This window comes from Panulirus ornatus, chromosome 9 (assembly GCF_036320965.1).
Source record: "Panulirus ornatus isolate Po-2019 chromosome 9, ASM3632096v1, whole genome shotgun sequence".
In the NCBI taxonomy this organism is placed as follows: domain Eukaryota; kingdom Metazoa; phylum Arthropoda; class Malacostraca; order Decapoda; family Palinuridae; genus Panulirus; species Panulirus ornatus.
In genome coordinates this window covers 39,456,654-39,477,438 of record NC_092232.1, presented here as the reverse complement: position 1 = coordinate 39,477,438, position 20,785 = coordinate 39,456,654, and the positions used below count along the sequence as shown (strand labels likewise).

Below are 20,785 nucleotides of genomic sequence, written 5' to 3'. Positions count from 1 at the left end.
CCCTGACCCTCTCTTTTTGCACATCACCTTTTCCAAAACAACCTATATCTGCCACTCTATCATCTAACAGTTTCAACAGACCTTCATAATACTCACTCCATCTCCTTCTCACATCACCACTTTTCGTTATTACCTCCCCATTATTCCCCTCCACCGATGTTCCCATTTGTTCTCTTGTCTTACACGCTTTATTTATCTCCTTCCATAACATCTTTTTATTCTCCCTTAAATTTAATGATACTCTCTCACCCCAACCCTCATTTGCCCTCTTTCTCACCTCCTGCCTCTTTCTTTTATACATCTCCCAGTCATTTGCACTATTTCCTTGCCAAAATTGCCCAAATGCCTTTCTCTTCTCTTTCACTAATAATCTTACTTCTTCATCCCACCACTCACTACTCTTTCTAATCTGTCCATCTCCCACGCTTCCCATGCCATAAGCATCTTTTGCGCAAACCATCGCTGTTTCCCTAAATACATCCCATTCCTCCCCCACTCCCCTTATGTCCTTTGCTCTCACCTTTTTCCATTCTGCATTCAGTCTCCTGGTACATCCTCACACAAGTCTCCTTTGCAAGTCACTTACTCTCACCACTCTCGTCACCCCTTTTTTTTTTTTTTTTTTTTTTTCTCTCTCTCTAAAACCTCTACAAATCTTCACCCTTGCCTCCACAAGATAATGATCAGACATCCCTCTAGTTGCACCTCTCAGCATCCAAAAGTCTCTTTCACTCACCTATCAGTTAACACGTAATCCAATAACGCTCCCTGGCCATCTCTACTACTTACATACATCTGTATGTCTCTCTTTTAAACCAGTTATTCCCCATCACCAGTCCTTTTTCAGCACACAAATCTACAAGCTCTTCCATTTCCATTTACAACACTGAACACCCCATGTACACCAATTATTCCCTCAGCTCCCACATTACTCGCCTTTGCATTCAAATCACCCATCACTATAACCCGGTCTCGTGCATCAAAACTGCTAACACACTCACTCAGCTGCTCCCAAAACACTTGCCTCATGATCTTTCACCTCATGCTCAGGTGCATAGGCCCCAATAATCACCCATCTCTCTCCATCCACTTTCAGTTTTACCCATATCAATTGAGAGTTTACTTTTGTACACTCTATCACATACTCCCACAACTCCTGTTTCAGGAGTAGTGCTACTCTTTCCTTTGCTCTTGTTCTCACACCAACCCCTGACTTTACTCCCAAAACATTTCTAAACCACTCTTCCCCTTTACCCTTGAGCTTCGTTTCACTCAGAGCCAAAGCATCCAGGTTCCTTTCCTTAAACGTACTACCTATCTCTCCTTTTTCTCATCTTGGTTACATCCACACACATTTAGACACCCCAATCTGAGCCTTCGAGGAGGATGAGTACTCCCTGCATGACTCCTTCTTCAGTTTCTCCTTTTAGAAAGTTTAGATACAAGGAGGGAAGGGTTTCTATCCTGCACCTGTCCCCTTTAGTAGCCTTCTACGACACGCAGGGAATGTATGGGAAGTATTCTTTCTCCTCTATCCCCAGAGAGACAATAAACTTACATTAAAGAACTACAAAAATGCTTAGAAGTGAACTTGTCATATGGTTGAAATCAGTCCTAGATGAACCATGAATTATGCTAGCCTGTCCATTTTGGCTAAATCACGTTGTAGGTGCTCTCTCTCTCTCTCTCTCTCTCTCTCTCTCTCTCTCTCTCTCTCTCTCTCTCTCTCTCTCTCTCTCTCTCTCTCTCTCTCCAGAGAGAATTTTATACTTCTGGGAACCAATCTCTTGAACATTTTCATCTATCGTACAATTTGAATTTGTGTGCTCTTACCACTAACCATGTCCTCAGTCATTTTATTCCACTTATCCTCTACTCTTATACTGTAAAGGTGGTACTTGTCTTTTTTTAGCAAGTTTCCTAATTTCTTGCTATGTTCTCTGGTTACTCCATCTCTACATCTTCCAAAGAACTATTCACTGTATATGTCATGACTTTGTTTTGAAATCTTATAGGTTGTGATTATATCATCCCTCTCTATTTTCTCTTCCAAGGTGGGTATATTTAAGGCATCTAGACTTTAGCTGTCACTTGGCTTTCTTATTTCTGGTACCATCTTTGTCGCCCTCCTCTGAACCTTTTTTATTAATTCTTTGTTCTTCTCGAGTTGTGGTGACCAAACTGTTGAAGCGTTGAAGCATATTCTAGTTTTGGCTTTTATGTAGGATGTGAGCAGCCTAATCCATATACTTAAAACTATTTGCAAGGAGATATTGTCTCCATAACTAATCTCATAATGTAGGATTCTGGCTACAAGTTATAGGCAATGTCATGGTATTCTTTTATTCTCTTGGAACACATTAAAGAGAGAGAGAGATTTTGAAAACTGAAAAACCTTTTACTTTTTTTTTTTCCCTCTGCACTTGTCTGCCCCTTTTCAGTTGACATCTAAAATTTGCAAATTTGAACTGTTTAACAAATGGCTAGAGGATCCAATGACATCATCCCAGTGGCAGTCTTTGATTGGCAAAAAGTTGGCCCAAGCTGAGCAAGCTGTTGTTACCATGGTTGACTAGATAATTAAGCGTGGGGAAGGCCAGTGCATCCTCACACAAAACACTGAGGGTTGAGAGGTGCTAATTCTGATTTTCTTTTATAATATCCTTGGGAATCTCTCATGCTTTAGAGACACCACTTTGCATTTTTGAGTGTCGAGATGATAACATTGCTTGGCCAGGTTGTAACACATTATCCATAAACCTTGTCCATGATGTTTAATTACTTTCTTTAATAATACCTCTTTATGAATGTACTGTACTTCCTCATTAGATTTAGGTTGTGGTTTGGCTTTTCCAGGCACCGGGTGGACATGAACTTCAAGTGGATTTTTGGGAGCTTGTTGGAGAGTCACCTGCAGGTGGTGCAGAGGCAAAGATCAATCAACTGTCTAACCCAGATGTACAATTGGATGAGCGTCATCTGATGATTAGAGGTGAAAATTGTTCTAAGGTATGATTATCGTGAAAGTTTGCTTTACAGTTTTGATTTGTATGTTTCATAAGACCAAGTAAACAAATGTCAGGACTAAGTCACATCCAGTAATGATTTCTAGATGCAGATGCATGAGTTCTCGTGCTTTATCTTTGGGAAACGGCACCAAACACAAATGCAATAACTTTTTTATATTTCTTAATTTTGAAAGTCTGAATTACTCTATTATTACCTATTACAGGGAGTGAGTTTTACACACTCAGGAAACCATCTGTTAAACACTTTACCATCTACTATGTATGCTCTTAGCATTAACCATATCCACAGTCATTCTCCTCCATTTATCCACCACTGATACTGTAAAAGTACTTCTTTACATCTTTTTTTAACAAGATTTTGCTTGATTTCATGTTATGTCATATGGTTGCTCTATCCCTACATCATTTGAAGGACTGTCTGATGCCTAAAACATCATATGGTTTTAAAATCTCAAAGGTTGTGATCAGGCCTCCCTTCACTCTTCATTTTTCCTAGGTGGGCAGATTTAAAGTCCTCCAGCCTTTCCATGTAACTCAGCTTTCATAATTTTGGTACCGTGTTTGTTGCCATACTTAGACTTTTATATGCTCCTTGTGTTTCTTTAGATTCAGTAACCAAACTTGAGAAGTGTAATCTAGTTTAAGCATTATATAGGATATGGACACTTGCTAAATATTTATTATTATACTCAATCGCTGTCTTCCTTGTTAGCGAGGTAGCACAAGGAAACAGATGAAAGAATGGCCCAACCCACCCACATACACATGTATATACATAAACGCCCACACACGCACATATACATACCTATACATCTCGACGTATACATACATATACAAACACAGACATAAACATATATACACATGTACATATTCATACTTGCTGCCTTCATTCATTCCCGTCGCCACCCCCCCACACATGAAAAACAGCACTCCGTCCCCCCACATGCACAAGGTAGCGCTAGGAAAAGACAACAAAGGCCACATTCATTCATGCTCAGTCTCCAGCTGTCATGTATGATGCACCGAAACCACAGCTCCCCTTCCACATCCAGGCCTCACAAAACTTTCCATGGTTTACCCCAGATGCTTCACATGCCCTGGTTCAATCCATTGACAGCACATAGACCCCGGTATACCACATCGTTCCAATTCGCTCTATTCCTTGCATGCCTTTCACCCTCCTGTACGTTCAGGCCCGAATCGCTCGCAATCTTTTTCACTCCATCCTTCCACCTCCAATTTGGTCTCCCACTTCTCTCTGTTTCCTCCCCCTCTGACACATGTATCCTCTTGGTCAATCTTTCCTCACTCATCCTCTCCATGTGACCAAACTATTTCAGCACATGCTCTTCTGCACTCTCATGCACACTCTTTTTATTACCACACATCTCTCTTACCCTTTCAGAAATTACTTACTTGATCAAACCACCGTACACCACATAATTGTTCTCAAACATCTCATTTCCAACACATCCACCTTCCTCTGCACAACCCTATCTATAGCCCATGCCTCACAACCATATAACATTGTTGGAACCACTGTTCCTTCAAACATACCCATTTTTGCTCTCCAAGATAATGTTCTTGCCTTCCACACATTCTTCAATGCTCCCAGAACCTTCGCCCCATCCCCCACCCTGTGACTCGCTTCCACTACCATGGTTCCATCCGCTGCTAAATCCACTCCCAGATATCCAAAACACTTCACTTCCTCCAGTTTTTCTCCATTCAGACTTACCTCCCAATTAACATGTCCCTCAACCCTACTTGACCTAATTACCTTGCTCTTATTCACATTTACTCTCAGCTTTCTTCTTTCACACACTTCACCAAACTCAGTCACTAGCTTCTGCAGTTTCCCAACCAAATCAGCCACCAGTACTGTATCATCAGCGAACAACAACTGACTCACTACCCAAGCTCTCTCATCCACAACAAACTGCATACTTGCCTTTCACCAAAACTCTTGCATTCACCTCCCTAACAACCCCATCGATAAGCAAATTAAACAACCACGGAGACATCACGCACCTCTGCTGCAATCCGACACTCACTGGGAATCAGTCACTCTTTTCTTCCTACTCATACACATGCCTTACATCCTCGATAAAAACTTTTCAATCCTTGTAGCAACTTGCCTCCCACACCATATATTCTTAATACCTTCCACAGAGCATCTCTATCAACTCTATCATATGCCTTCTCCAGATCCATAAATGCTACATACAAATCCATTTGCTTTTCTAAGTATTTCTCACATACATTCTTCAAAGCAAACACCTGATCCACACATCCTCTACCACTTCTGAAACCACACTGCTCTTCCTCAATCTGATGCTCTGTACATGCCTTCACCCTCTCAATCAATACCCTCCCATATAATTTACCAGGAATACTCAACAAACTTATACCTCTGTAATTTGAGCACTCACTCTTATCCCCTTTGCCTTTGTACAATGGCACTATGCACACATTCCGCCAATCCTCAGGCACCTCACCATGAGTCATACATACATTAAATAACCTTACCAACCAGTCAACAATACAGTCACCCCCTTTTTTAATAAATTCCACTGCAATACCATCCAAACCTGCTGCCTTGCCGGCTTTCATCTTCCGCAAAGCTTTTACTACCTCTTCTCTGCTTACCAAATCATTTTCCCTAACCCTCTCACTTTGCACACCACCTCGACCAAAACACCCTATATCTGCCACTCTATCATCAAACACATTCAACAAACCTTCAAAATACTCACTCCATCTCCTTCTCACATCACCACTACTTGTTATCACCTCCCCATTTGCGCCCTTCACTGAAGTTCCCATTTGCTCCCTTGTCTTACACACTTTATTTACCTCCTTCCAGAACATCTTTTTATTCTCCCTAATATTTAATGATACTCTCTCACCCCAACTCTCATTTGCCCTTTTTTTCACCTCTTGCACCTTTCTCTTGACCTCCTGTCTCTTTCTTTTATACATCTCCCACTCAATTTCATTTTTTCCCTGCAAAAATCGTCCAAATGCCTCTCTCTTCTCTTTCACTAATACTCTTACTTCTTCATCCCACCACTCACTACCCTTTCTAATCAACCCATCTCCCACTCTTCTCATGCCACAAGCATCTTTTGCGCAATCCATCCCTGATTCCCTAAATACATCCCATTCCTCCCCCACTCCCCTTACTTCCATTGTTCTCACCTTTTTCCATTCTGTACTCAGTCTCTCCTGGTACTTCCTCACACAAGTCTCCTTCCCAAGCTCACTTACTCTCACCACCCTCTTCACCCCAACATTCACTCTTCTTTTTTGAAAACCCATACAAATCTTCACCTTAGCCTCCACAAGATAATGATCAGACATCCCTCCAGTTGCACCTCTCAGCACATTAACATCCAAAAGTCTCTCTTTCGCGCGCCTGTCAATTAACACGTAATCCAATAACGCTCTCTGGCCATCTCTCCTACTTACATAAGTATACTTATGTATATCTCACTTTTTAAACCAGGTATTCCCAATCATCAGTCCTTTTTCAGCACATAAATCTACAAGCTCTTCACCATTTCCATTTACAACACTGAACACCCCATGTATACCAATTATTCCCTCAACTGCCACATTACTCACCTTTGCATTCAAATCACCCATCACTATAACCCGGTCTCGTGCATCAAAACCACTAACACACTCATTCAGCTGCTCCCAAAACACTTGCCTCTCATGATCTTTCTTCTCATGCCCAGGTGCATATGCACCAATAATCACCCATCTCTCTCCATCAACATTCAGTTTTACCCATATTAATCGAGAATTTACTTTCTTACATTCTATCACATACTCTTAATACCTTCCACAAATCATCTCTATCATATGCCTAATCCAGAGCCATAAATGCTACATACAAATCCATTTGTTTTTCTAAGTATTTTTCACATACATTCTTCAAAGCAAACACCTGATCCACATATCCTCTACCACTTCTGAAACCACACTGCTCTTCCCCGATCTGATGCTCAGTACATGCCTGTACCCTCTCAATCAATATCCTACCATATAATTTCCCAGGAATACTCGACGAACTTATACCTCTGTAATTTGAACACTCACCTTTATCCCCTTTGTCATTGTACAGTGGCACTATGCATGCATTCTGCCAATCCTCAGGCACTTCACCATAAACCATACATACATTAAATGTCCTTACCAACCGGTCAACTTCACAGTCACCCCCTTTTTGAATAAATTCCGCTGTAATACTGTCCAAACTTACTGCCTTGCTGGCTTTCATCTTCCGCAAAGCTTTCACTACCTCTTTTCTGTTTGCCAAACCATTCTCCCTGACCTTCTCACTTCACATACCACCTCAACCGAAACACTCTATATCTGCCACTCTATCATCAAACACATTCAACAAACCTTCAAAATACTCACTCCATGTCCTCACTTCACCACCACTTGTTATTGCCTACCCATTTGCCCCTTTCACCAATGTTCCCATTTGTTCGCTTGTCTTACGCACTTTGTTTACCTCCTTCCAAAACATCTTTTTATTTTTCCAACAATTTAATGATACTCTCTTACCCCAACTCACATTTGCCCTCTTTTTCACCTAAATATTTACTTTATCCTTATTCTAAGAAGCTTTTCTAATATATGCCAGCAAACAGTTTGTGTCCTTAAATGTTTTCCTAATGCGGGAGTCTAAAGACAGTGTCAGCCCAAGTCCTTTTCACATAAATTATCTTGAGGCTTATTTCCTACTAGATAATAGTCTTACTGAGGCTTTCTTTCACTTTATCACATCCTTATTGCTTTACAGTTGCTTGAGTTGAATTTCATCAGTCATGTATCAGACCACCTATGGAGTCCCTTTAGGTACCCTTGTAAGTTGATGCAATCCTCCTTGCTTTTCACTTCTCACATGACATCATCTGCAGACACAGTAGTAGGAGACCATACCTTCAGGAAAGTCATTTTCATAGATTAAGAAAAGTAATGGTCCCATACAGAAAAACTGTGACACTCTGTTAGTCACTTATGGAAGCAGTGATGGTGTGTGCAAGAGATGCATGTGGCATGCAAAAGGTGGGAGATTGGCAGGTTAAAAAAGGTAGTGAGTGGTGGGATGAAATTGTAAAGTTACCAATGAAAGAGAAAAGCGTTTGGGTGGTACTTACAAGGTAGAAGTGATGATGCTTAGATGTATGAGAAAGCAGCGGGAGGTCAAGAGGTAGATGCAAGGTTGAAAAAGTGGGCAAATGAGAGTTGGGGTCAAAGATTATCATGAAACTTTAGGGAGAATAAAAAGATGTTTTGGAAGGGAATAAATAATGTCCTAAAAACAAGAGAACAAATGGGGACCAGTGAAGGAAGCTGGAGGGGAAGTGATAACAGGTAGTGATGGAGTGAGGAGATGGAGGGAGTATTTTAAAGGATTGTTATTTATTTATTTTCATTTATTTTGCTTTGTCGCTGTCTCCCGCATTAGCGGGGTAGCGCAAGGAAACAGACGAAAGAAATGGCCCAACCCACCCTCATACACATGTATATACATACACGTCCACACACACAGACATATACATATATACATATGTACATAATTCATTAGGTACATAGTTGAGGGTCAAGTCAATTGGGAGGTAAGTTTGAATGGAGAAAAACTGGAGGAACTAAAGTGTTTTAGATATCTGGGAGTGGATCTGGCAGCGGATGGAACCATGGAAGCGGAAGTGAATCGTAGGGTGGGGGAGGGGGCAAAAATCCTGGGAGCCTTGAAGAATGTGTGGAAGTTGAGAACATTATCTCGGAAAGCAGAAATGGGTATGTTTGAAGGAATAGTGGTTCCAACAATGTTGTATGGTTGCAAGGCATGGGCTATGGATAGAGTTGTGCGGAGGAGGGTGGATGTGCTGGAAATGATATGTTTGAGGACAATGTGTGGTGTGAGGTGGTTTGATTGAGTAAGTAATGTAAGGGTAAGAGAGATGTGTGGAAATAAAAAGAGCATGGTTGAGAGAGCAGAAGAGGGTGTTTTGAAATGGTTTGGGCACATGGAGAGAATGAGTGAGGAAAGATTGACCAAGAGGATATATGTGTCGGAGGTGGAGGGAACGAGGAGAAGTGGGAGACCAAATTGGAGGTGGAAAGATGGAGTGAAAAAGATTTTGTGTGATCGGGGCCTGAACATGCAGAAGGGTGAAAGGCAGGCAAGGAATAGAGTGAATTGGATCAATGTTGTGTACCGGGGTTGACGTGCTGTCAGTGGATTGAATCAGAGCATGTGAAGTGTCTGGGGTAAACCATGGAAAGTTCTGTGGGGCGTGGATGTGGAAAGGGAGCTGTGGTTTCGGGCATTATTGCATGACAGCTAGAGACTGAGTGTGAACGAGTGGGGCCTTTGTTGTCTTTTCCTAGTGCTACCTCGCACACATGAGGGTGGAGGGGGATGGTATTCCATGTGTGGTGAGGTCGCGATGGAATGAATAAAGGCAGACAGTGTGAATTGTGTGCATGGGTATATATGTATGTGTCTGTGTGTGTATATATATGTGTACATTGAGATTTATAGGTATGTATATTTTGCGTGTGTGGACGTGTATGTATATACATTGTGTATGGGGGTGGGTTGGGCCATTTCTTTCATCTGTTTCCTTGTGCTACCTCGCAAACGCGGGAGACAGTGACTAAGCAAAATAAAATAAAATATAACATAATTCATACTGTCTGCCTTTATTTATTCCCATCGCCACCCCGCCACACATGGAATAACAACCCCCTCCCCCCTCATGTGTGCGGGGTAGCGCTAGGAAAAGACAACAAAGGCCCCATTCGTTCACACTCAGTCTCTAGCTGTCATGTAATAATGCACCGAAACCACAGCTCCCTTTCCACATCCAGGCCCCACAGAACTTTCCATGGTTTACCCCATATGCTTCACATGCCCTGGTTCAATCCATTGACAGCACGTCGACCCCGGTATACCACATCGTTCCAATTCACTCTATTCCTTGCCCGCCTTTCACCCTCCTGCATGTTCAGGCCCTGATCACTCAAAATATTTTTCACTCCATCTTTCCACCTCCAATTTGGTCTCCCACTTCTCGTTCCCTCCACCCCTGACACATATATCCTCTTCGTCAATCTTTCCTCACTCATTCTCTCCATGTGCCCAAACCATTTCAAAACACCCTCTTCTGCTCTCTCAACCATACTCTTTTTATTTCCACACATCTCTCTCACCCTTACATTACTTACTCGATCAAACCACCTCACACCACATATTGTCCTCAAAGATCTCATTTCCAGCACATCCACCCTCCTCCGTACAACTCTATCCATAGCCCACACCTTGCAACCGTACAACATTGTTGGAACCACTATTCCTTCAAACATACCCATTTTTGCTTTCTGAGATAATGTTCTCGACTTCCACACATTCTTCAAGGCTCCCAGAATTTTCGCCCCCTCCCCCACCCTATGATTCACTTCCGCTTCCATGGTTCCATCCGCTGCCAGATCCACTCCTAGATATCTAAAACACTTTACTTCCTCCAGTTTTTCTCCATTCAAACTTACCTCCCAATTGACTTGACCCTCAACCCTACTGTACCTAATAACCTTGCTCTTGTTTACGTTTACTCTTAACTTTCTTCTTTCACAACTTTACCAAACTCAGTCACAAGCTTCTGCAGTTTCTCACATGAATCAGCCACCAGCGCTGTATCATCAGCGAACAACAACTGACTCACTTCCCAAGCTCTCTCATCCACAACAGACTGCATACTTGCCCCTCTTTCCAAAACTCTTGCATTTACCTCCGTAACAACCCCATCCATAAACAAATTAAACAACCATGGAGACATCACACACCCCTGCCACAAACCTACATTCACTGAGAACTAATCACTTTCCTCTCTTTCTACACGTACACATGCCTTACATCCTCGATAAATACTTTTCACTGCTTCTAACAACTTGCCTCCCACACCATATATTCTTAATACCTTCCACTTAGCATCTCTATCAACTCTATCATATGCCTTCTCCAGATCCATAAATGCTACATACAAATCCATTTGCTTTTCTAAGTATTTCTCACATACATTCTTCAAAGCAAACACCTGATCCACACATCCTCTACCACTTCTGAAACCACACTGCTCTTCCCCAATCTGATGCTCTGTACATGCCTTCACCCTCTCAATCAATACCCTCCCATAAAATTTCCCAGGAATACTCAGCGAACTTATACCTCTGTAATTTGAGCACTCACTCTTATCCCCTTTGCCTTTGTACAATGGCTCTATGCACGCATTCCGCCAATCCTCAGGCACCTCACCATGACTTATACATACATTAAATAACCTTACCAACCAGTCAACAATACAGTCACCCCCTTTTTCAATAAATTCCACTGCAATACCATCCAAACCTGCTGCCTTGCCAGCTTTCATCTTCCACAAAGCTTTTAGTACCTCTTCTCTGTCTACCAAATCATTTTCCCTAACCCTCTCACTTTGCACACCACCTCGACCAAAACACCCTATATCTGCCACTCTATCATCAAACACATTCAACAAACCTTCAAAATACTCCATCTCATCTCCTTCTCACATCACAACTACATGTTATCACCTCCCTATTAGCCCCTTCACTGAAGTTCCCATTTGCTCCCTTGCCTTACGCACTTTATTTACTTCCTTCCAAAAATCTTTTTATTCTCCCTAAAATTTAATGATACTCTCTCACCCCAACTCTCATTTGCCCTCTTTTTCACCTCTTGCACCTTTCTCTTGACCTCCTGCCTCTTTCTTTTATACATCTCTCACTCATTTGCATTTTTTCCCTGCAAAAATCGTCCAAATGCCTCTCTCTTCTCTTTCACTAATAATCTTACTTCTTCATCCCACCACTCGCTACCCTTTCTACTCAACCCACCTCCCACGCTTCTCATGCCACAAGCATCTTTTGCGCAAGCCATTACTGCTTCCCTAAATACATCCCATTCCTCCCCCCACTTCCCTTACCTCCTTTGTTCTCACCTTTTTCCATTCTGTACTCAGTCTCTCCTGGTACTTCCTCACACAAGTCTCCTTCCCAAGCTCACTTACTCTCACCACCCTCTTCACCCCAACATTCTCTCTTCTTTTCTGAAAACCCCTACAAATCTTCACCTTCGCCTCCACAAGATAATGATCAGACATCCCTCCAGCTGCACCTCTCAGCACATTAACATCCAAAAGTATCTCTTTCACACACCTATCAATTAACACATAATCCAATAACGCTCTTTGGCCATCTCGCCTACTTACATACGTATACTTATGTATATCTCGCTTTTTAAACCAGGTATTCCCAATCACCAGTCCATTCTCAGCACATAAATCCACAAGCTCTTCACCATTTCCATTTACAACACTGAACACCCCATGTATTCCAATTATTCCCTCAACTGCCACATTACTCACCTTTGCATTCAATCACCCATCACTATAACCTGGTCTTTTGCATCAAAACCACTAACACACTCATTCAGCTGCTCCCAAAACACTTGCCTCTCTTGATCTTTCTTCTCATGCCCAGGTGCATATACACCAATAATCACCCATCTCTCTCCATCAACTTTCAATTTTACCCATATCAATCTAGAACTTACTTTCTTACACTCTATCACATACTCCCACAATTCCTGTTTCAGGAGTAGTGCTACTCCTTCCCTTGCTCTTGTCCTCTCACTAACCTCTGACTTTACTCCCAAGACATTCCCAAACCACTCTTCCCCTTTACCCTTGAGCTTCGTTTCACTCAGAGCCAAAACATCCAGGTTCCTTTCCTCAAACATACTACCTATCTCTCATTTTTTCTCATCTTGGTTACATCCACACACATTTAGACACCCCAATCTGAGCCTTCGATGAGGATGAGCACTCCCCGTGTGACTCCTTCTTCTGTTTTCCCTTTTAGAAAGTTAAAATACAAGGAGGGGAGGGTTTCTGGCCCCCCCGCTCCTGTCCCCTTTAGTTGCCTTCTACAACACGTGAGGAATGCATGGGAAATATTCTTTCTCTCCTATCCCCTAAAGGATTGTTAAATGATTTTAATGGTAGAGTGACAGACGTCGGGTATTTTGGTCGGTGTGGTATGTAAAATAAGAGAGTCATGGAGAGTTGTTTGGTGAAAAGATAAGAGGTGGTGAAAGCCTTGCAGATGATATTCAGCAAGGCGGTGGGGGTGAATGGTATTGCAGTTGACTTATTAAGAAAGGGGGTGAATGTGTTACTTATTGGTTGGTAATGATATTCATTGTATGTATGGATCATGGTGAAGAGCGGAATACATGTATAATGCCATTTTATAAAGGCAAAGGGGATAAAGGTGAATTCAAACTACAGAGGCTTAAGTTTGTTCAGAATACTTGGAAAATTGTATCAGATGGTATTGATTAAGACGGTGAAGGCATGTACAGAGCATCAGATTGGGGAGGAGCAGTTTGGTTTCAGAAGTGGTAGAGGATGTTTGGATCAGGTGTTTGACTTAAAGAATGTGTGTGAGAAATACTTAAAAAAGCAGATATGGTATTTGTGGATCTGGTGAGGGCATTTGGTATGGTTGGTAGAGATGCTTTATGGATGGTTTTAAGAATATATGGCATAGGAGGTAAACTGCCAGAAGCAGTGAGAAGTCCTTATCAAGGGTGTAAGGCATGTGTACTGTACAAGTAGGAAGAGAGGAGAGTGATTGTTTTATAGTGAAGGTCAGCCTATAGCAAGGGTGTGTGAAATTACCATGGTTGTTTAATTTGTTTATGAATGGGGTGTGGTGAGGGAGTTATATACAAGATTTTTGGAGAGAGGGGTGAGTATGCAGTTTGTTAGGGATGAGAAGGCCTAGGAAGTGAGTCATTTGCTGTTTGCTAATGATACTACGCTGTTGGCCAATTCAAGTGAGAAAATGCAGAATTAGTTTGGAAGAGTGTGTGAAAGGAGAAAGTTGAGAGTATATGTAAATTAAATCGAGGTAAATCAGGGTTGAGGGACAAGTTTATTATGATGGAAGTATGAATGGAAAAGAATGTTTTAGATATGTGGGAGTGGACTTAGCAGTGAATGGAACCATGGAAGCAGAAGTGAGTCATAGGGTGGAGGAGGGGGTGAAGGTTCTGGGAATGATGAAGAACACGTGGAAAGAGAGAACATTATCTTGGAGAGCAAAAATGGGTATGTTTGAAGGAATAGTAGTTCTAACAATATTATATGGTTGTAAGGCATGGGCTGTAGTTAGTGTGGTACAGAGAGTGGATGTGTTGGAAATGAAATGCTTGAGGACAGTATGTGGTGTGAGGTGGTTTGATCAAGTAAGTAATGAAAGGGTAAGAGAGATGTGTAAAAATAAAATGAGTGTGGTTGAGAGCAGAAGAGGGTGTGTTGAACTGGTGTGGACATATAGAGGGAATTAGTTTGGAAGGTTGACGAATAGGATATGTGTCAGAGATGGAGGAAACAAAGAGAAGCAGGTGGCCAAATTGGAGGTGAAAGGATAGTGAAAAAGATTTTGAGCAATCAATGCCTAAACAGACAGGAGGGTAAGAGGATAGAGTGAAAAAGATCTTGACCAATCAATGCCTGAACATACAGGAGGATGAGAGGCATGTAAGGAATAGTGAATTGGAACAAAGTGGTTTACCTGGGTTGACGTTCTGTCAGAGACTGAACCAGGGCATATGAAACGTGTGGGGTAAACTATGGAAAGGTGTGTGGGCCCTGTTTGTGGATAGGGAGTTGTGGTTTTTGTGCATTACGCACAACAGCTAGTTACTGAATGTGAACAAATGTGGCCTTTTTTTGTCTGTTTTCCTGGTGCTACCTTGCTGAAGCAGGGGGAATCATTGCTGTTTTCTGTGGGGCGGGATAATGCTAGGAATGGATGAAGGCAAGCAAGCATGAATATGTACATGTGTATATATGTATGTGTCTGTGTGTGTATATATATACATGTGTATGTGGGTGGGTTGGGCCATTCTTTCATCTGTTTCCTTGCGCTACCTCACTAACACGGGAGACAGCAACAAAGTATAGTAAAAAAATAAAATGATGTGTATATGTATGTTTCTGTGTGTGTATAGGCCTTTATGTGTATATATATATATATATATGGTTTCAGAAGTGGTAGAGGATGTGTGGATCAGGTATTTGCTTTGAAGAATGTATGTGAGAAATACTTAGAAAAGCAAATGGATTTGTATGTAGCATTTATGGATCTGGAGAAGGCATATGATAGAGTTGATAGAGATGCTCTGTGGAAGGTATTAAGAATATATGGTGTGGGAGGCAAGTTGTTAGAAGCAGTGAAAAGTTTTTATCGAGGATGTAAGGCATGTGTACGTGTAGGAAGAGAGGAAAGTGATTGGTTCTCAGTGAATGTAGGTTTGCGGCAGGGGTGTGTGATGTCTCCATGGTTGTTTGATTTGTTTATGGATGGGGTTGTTAGGGAGGTAAATGCAAGAGTTTTGGAAAGAGGGGCAAGTATGAAGTCTGTTGTGGATGAGAGAGCTTGGGAAGTGAGTCAGTTGTTGTTTGCTGATGATACAGCACTAGTGGCTGATTCATGTGAGAAACTGCAGAAGCTGGTGACTGAGTTTGGTAAGGTGTGTGAAAGAAGAAAGTTAAGAGTAAATGTGAATAAGAGCAAGGTTATTAGGTACAGTAGGGTTGAGGGTCAAGTCAATTGGGAGGTAAGTTTGAATGGAGAAAAACTGGAGGAAGTAAAGTGTTTTAGATATCTGGGAGTGGATCTGGCAGCAGATGGAACCATGGAAGTGGAAGTGAATCATAGGGTGGGGGAGGGGGCGAAAATCCTGGGAGCCTTGAAGAATGTGTGGAAGTCGAGAACATTATCTCGGAAAGCTAAAATGGGTATGTTTGAAGGAATAGTGGTTCCAACAATGTTGTATGGTTGCGAGGCGTGGGCTATGGATAGAGTTGTGCGCAGGAGGGTGGATGTGCTGGAAATGAGATGTTTGAGGACAATGTGTGGTGTGAGGTGGTTTGATAAAGTAAGTAATGTAAGGGTAAGAGAGATGTGTGGAAATAAAAAGAGCATGGTTGAGAGAGCAGAAGAGGTGTTTTGAAATGGTTTGGTCACATGGAGAGAATGAGTGAGGAAAGATTGACCAAGAGGATATATGTGTCGGAGGTGGAGGAAACGAGAAGTGGGAGACCAAATTGGAGGTGGAAAGATGGAGTGAAAAAGATTTTGAGTGATCGGGGCCTGAACATGCAGAAGGGTGAAAGGCGGGCAAGGAATAGAGTGAATTGGATCGATGTGGTATACCGGGGTTGACGTGCTGTCAGTGGATTGAATCAGTGCATGTGAAGTGTCTGGGGTAAACCATGGAAAGTTGTGTGAGGCCTGGATGTGGAAAGGGAGCTGTGGTTTCGGGCATTATTGCATGACAGCTAGAGACTGAGTGTGAACGAATGGGGCCTTTGTTGTCTTTTCCTAGTGCTACCTCGCACACTTGAGTGGGGAGGGAGATGGTATTCCATGTGTGGCAAGGTGGCAATGGGAATGAATAAAGGCAGACAGTGTGAATAGTGTGCATGGGTATATATATATATATATATATATATATATATATATATATATATATATATATATATATATATATATATATACAGTGCTGGTGGCGGATTCATGTGAGAAACTGCAGAAGCTGGTGACGGAGTTTGGTAAAGTGTGTGGAAGAAGAAAGTTAAGAGTAAATGTGAATAAGAGCAAGGTTATTAGGTACAGTAGGGTTGAGGGTCAAGTCAATTGGGAGGTGAGTTTGAATGGAGAAAAACTGGAGGAAGTGAAGTGTTTTAGATATCTGGGAGTGGATCTGTCAGCGGATGGAACCATGGAAGCGGAAGTGGATCATAGGGTGGGGGAGGGGGCAAAAATTTTGGGAGCCTTGAAAAATGTGTGGAAGTCGAGAACATTATCCCGGAAAGCAAAAATGGGTATGTTTGAAGGAATAGTGGTTCCAACAATGTTGTATGGTTGCGAGGCGTGGGCTATGGATAGAGTTGTGCGCAGGAGGATGGATGTGCTGGAAATGAGATGTTTGAGGACAATGTGTGGTGTGAGGTGGTTTGATCGAGTAAGTAACGTAAGGGTAAGAGAGATGTGTGGAAATAAAAAGAGCATGGTTGAGAGAGCAGAAGAGGGTGTTTTGAAGTGGTTTGGGCACATGGAGAGAATGAGTGAGGAAAGATTGACCAAGAGGATATATGTGTCGGAGGTGGAGGGAACGAGGAGAAGAGGGAGACCAAATTGGAGGTGGAAAGATGGAGTGAAAAGGATTTTGTGTGATCGGGGCCTGAACATGCAGGAGGGTGAAAGGAGGGCAAGGAATAGAGTGAATTGGAGCGATGTGGTATACAGGGGTTGACGTGCTGTCAGTGGATTGAATCAAGGCATGTGAAGCGTCCGGGGTAAACCATGGAAAGCTGTGTAGGTATGTATATTTGCGTGTGTGGACGTATGTATGTACATGTGTATGGGGGGGTTGGGCCATTTCTTTCGTCTGTTTCCTTGCGCTACCTCGCAAACGCGGGAGACAGCGACGAGGTATGAAAAAAAAAAATATATATATATATATATATATATATATATATATATATATATATATATATATATATATATATATATATATATATTTTGCTTTGTTGCTGTCTCTTGCGTTTGTGAGCTAGCGCAAGGAAACAGCTAAAAGAAACGGCCCAACCCGCCCCATACACATGTATATACATATACGTCCCCACACGCAAATATGCATACCCATACATCTCAATGTACACATATATATACACACACAGACATATACATATATACACATGCACACAATTCACACTGTCTGCCTTTATTCATTCCCATCGCCACCTCGCCAAACATGGAATAACATCCCCCTCCCCCCTCATGTGTGCGAGGTAGTGCTAGGAAAAGACAACAAAGGCCCCATTCATTCACACTCAGTCTCTAGCTGTCATGCAATAATGCCCGAAACCACAGCTCCCTTTCCACATCCAGGCCTCACACAACTTTCCATGGTTTACCCCAGACACTTCACATGCACTGATTCAATCCACTGACAGCACGTCAACCCCGGTATACCACATCGATCCAATTCACTCTATTCCTTGCCCGCCTTTCACCCTTCTGCATGTTCAGGCCCCGATCACTCAAAATCTTTTTCACTCCATCTTTCCACCTCCAATTTGGTCTCCCACTTCTCGTTCCCTCCGCCTCCGACACATATATCCTCTTGGTCAATCTTTCCTCACTCATTCTCTCCATGTGCCCAAACCATTTCAAAACACCCTCTTCTGCTCTCTCAACCACGCTCTTCTTGTTTCCACACATCTCTCGTACCCTTACATTACTTACTCAATCAAACCACCTCACACCACATATTGTCCTCAAAGATCTCATTTCCAGCACATCCACCCTCCTCCGCACAACTCTATCCATCGCCCATGCCTCGCAACCATACAACACTGTTGGAACCACTATTCCTTCAAACATAGCCATTTTTGCTTTCCGAGATAATGTTCTCAACTTCCACACATTCTTCAAGGCTCCCAGGATTTTTGCCCCCTCCCCCACCCTATGATTCACTTCCACTTCCATGGTTCCATCCGCTGCCAGATCCACTCCCAGATATCTAAAACACTTTACTTCCTCCAGTTTTTCTCCATTCAAACTTACCTCCCAATTGACTTGACCCTCAATGCTACTGTACCTAATAACCTTGCTCTTATTCACATTTACACTCAACTCTCTTCTTTCACACACTTTACCAAACTCAGTCACCAGCTTCTGCAGTTTCTCATATGAATCAGCCACCAGCACTGTATTATCAGCGAACAACAACTGACTTACTTCCCAAGCTCTCTCATCCCCAACAGACTGCATACTTGCCCCTCTTTCCAAAACTCTTGCATTCACCTCCCTAACAACCCCATCCATAAACAAATTAAACAACCATGGAGACATCACACACCCCTGCCGCAAACCTACATTCACTGAGAACCAATCACTTTCCTCTCTTCCTACACGTACACATGCCTTACATCCTCGATAAAAACTTTTCACTGCTTCTAACAACTTGCCTCCCACACCATGTATTCTTAGTACCTTCCACAGAGCATCTCTATCAACTCCATCATATGCCTTCTCCAGATCCATAAATGCTACATACAAATCCATTTGCTTTTCTAAGTATGGATGAGCCATTCTTTGTCAGTTTCTTAGCGCTACCTCGCTGATGCGGGAAGTTTGTTTATGGGTGGGCTGGTTAGGGATGTGAATGCAAGACTTATGGAGAGAGGGGCACATATGCAGTCTGTTGTGGATGAGAGAGCTTGGGAAGCGAGTCAGTTGTTGTTCACTGATAGTACAGCGCTGGTGGCTGATTCGGGTGAGAAACTGCCGAGGTTGGTGACTGAGTTTGATATATTGTGTGAAAGAAGAAAGTTGAGAGTAAATGTGAATAAGAGCAAGGTTATTAGGTTCAGTAGGGCTGAAGGACAAGTTAATTGGGATGTAAGTTTGAATGGAGAAAAACTGGAGGAAGTGAAGTGTTTTAGATATCTGGGAGTGGACTTAGCAGCAGATGGAACAATGGAAATGAAAGTGAGTCACAGGGTGGGGGAGGGGGCAAAGGTTCTTTAATCATTTAAGACTGTGTGGAAGGCGAGTGTTATCTCGGAGAGCAAAAACGGGTGTGTTTGAAGGAATAGTGGTTCCTACAGTGTTATATGGTTGCGAGGCGTGGGCTATAGATAGGTTTGTGTGGAGGAGGGTGGATGTGTTGGAAATGAAATGTTTGAGGACAATATGTGGTGTGAGGTGGTTTGATCGAGTAACTAATGAAAGGGTAAGAGTGATGTGTAGTAATAAAAAGAGTGTGGTTGAGAGCAGAAGAGGGTGTGTTGAAATGGTTTGGACACATGGAGATAATGAGTGAGGAAAGATTGACAAGAGGCTATATGTGTCAGAGGTGTAGGGAACAAGAAGTGAGAGACCACGTTGGAGGTGGAGGGATGGGGTGAAAAAGATTTTGAGCAAACAGGGCCTGCACATACAGGAGGGTGAAAGGCTTGTAAGGAATAGAGTGAATTGTGGAATGATATGATTTACTGTGGTTGACATGCTGTCATTGGATTGAACCATGGCATATGAAGCATCTTGGGTAAACCATGGAAAGGTCTGTGGGGCCTGGATCTGAAAAGGGAGCTGTGGTTTCGGTGCATTATACATGACAGCTAGGGACGGAGTATGAATGAAAGTGGACTTTTTTTGTGTTCTTTTGGCTACCTCGACGTACGGGGGGTAGGGGTATGCTATTTCGTGTGTGGCAGGGTGGTGTCAGGAATGGATGAAGCCAGCAAGTATGAATATGTACCTGTGTATATATGTATATACATACCTATACATTTCAACGTATACATATGTATACATGCACAGACATACATATATACACATGTACATAATTCATACTTGCTGTCCTTATTCAATTCCCATCACCACCCCATCACACGTGAAATGACACCCCCCTCCCCCTACACACGCACGAGGTAGCACTAGGAAAAGACAACAATGCACCAAAACCACAGCTCCCTTTCCACATCCAGGTCCTACAAAACTTTCTATGGTTTACCTCAGACGCTTCACATGCCCCGGTTCAATCCATTGACAGCATGTCGACCCCAATA

General features: G+C 42.4%; 1 protein-coding gene across 2 annotated transcripts in view; it reads left to right on the top strand.

Annotated features, from left to right (window-relative positions):
- The window catches only part of AsnRS (asparagine--tRNA ligase), a 160,454-nt gene that overhangs the window by 61,008 nt on the left and 78,661 nt on the right, over positions 1-20,785 (top strand). For both annotated transcript variants that reach the window (XM_071665065.1, XM_071665064.1), the window contains one exon: positions 2,857-3,009. In XM_071665065.1, coding sequence (XP_071521166.1) covers positions 2,857-3,009 — 153 coding nt within the window. The remainder of the gene's footprint in view (positions 1-2,856; positions 3,010-20,785) is intronic.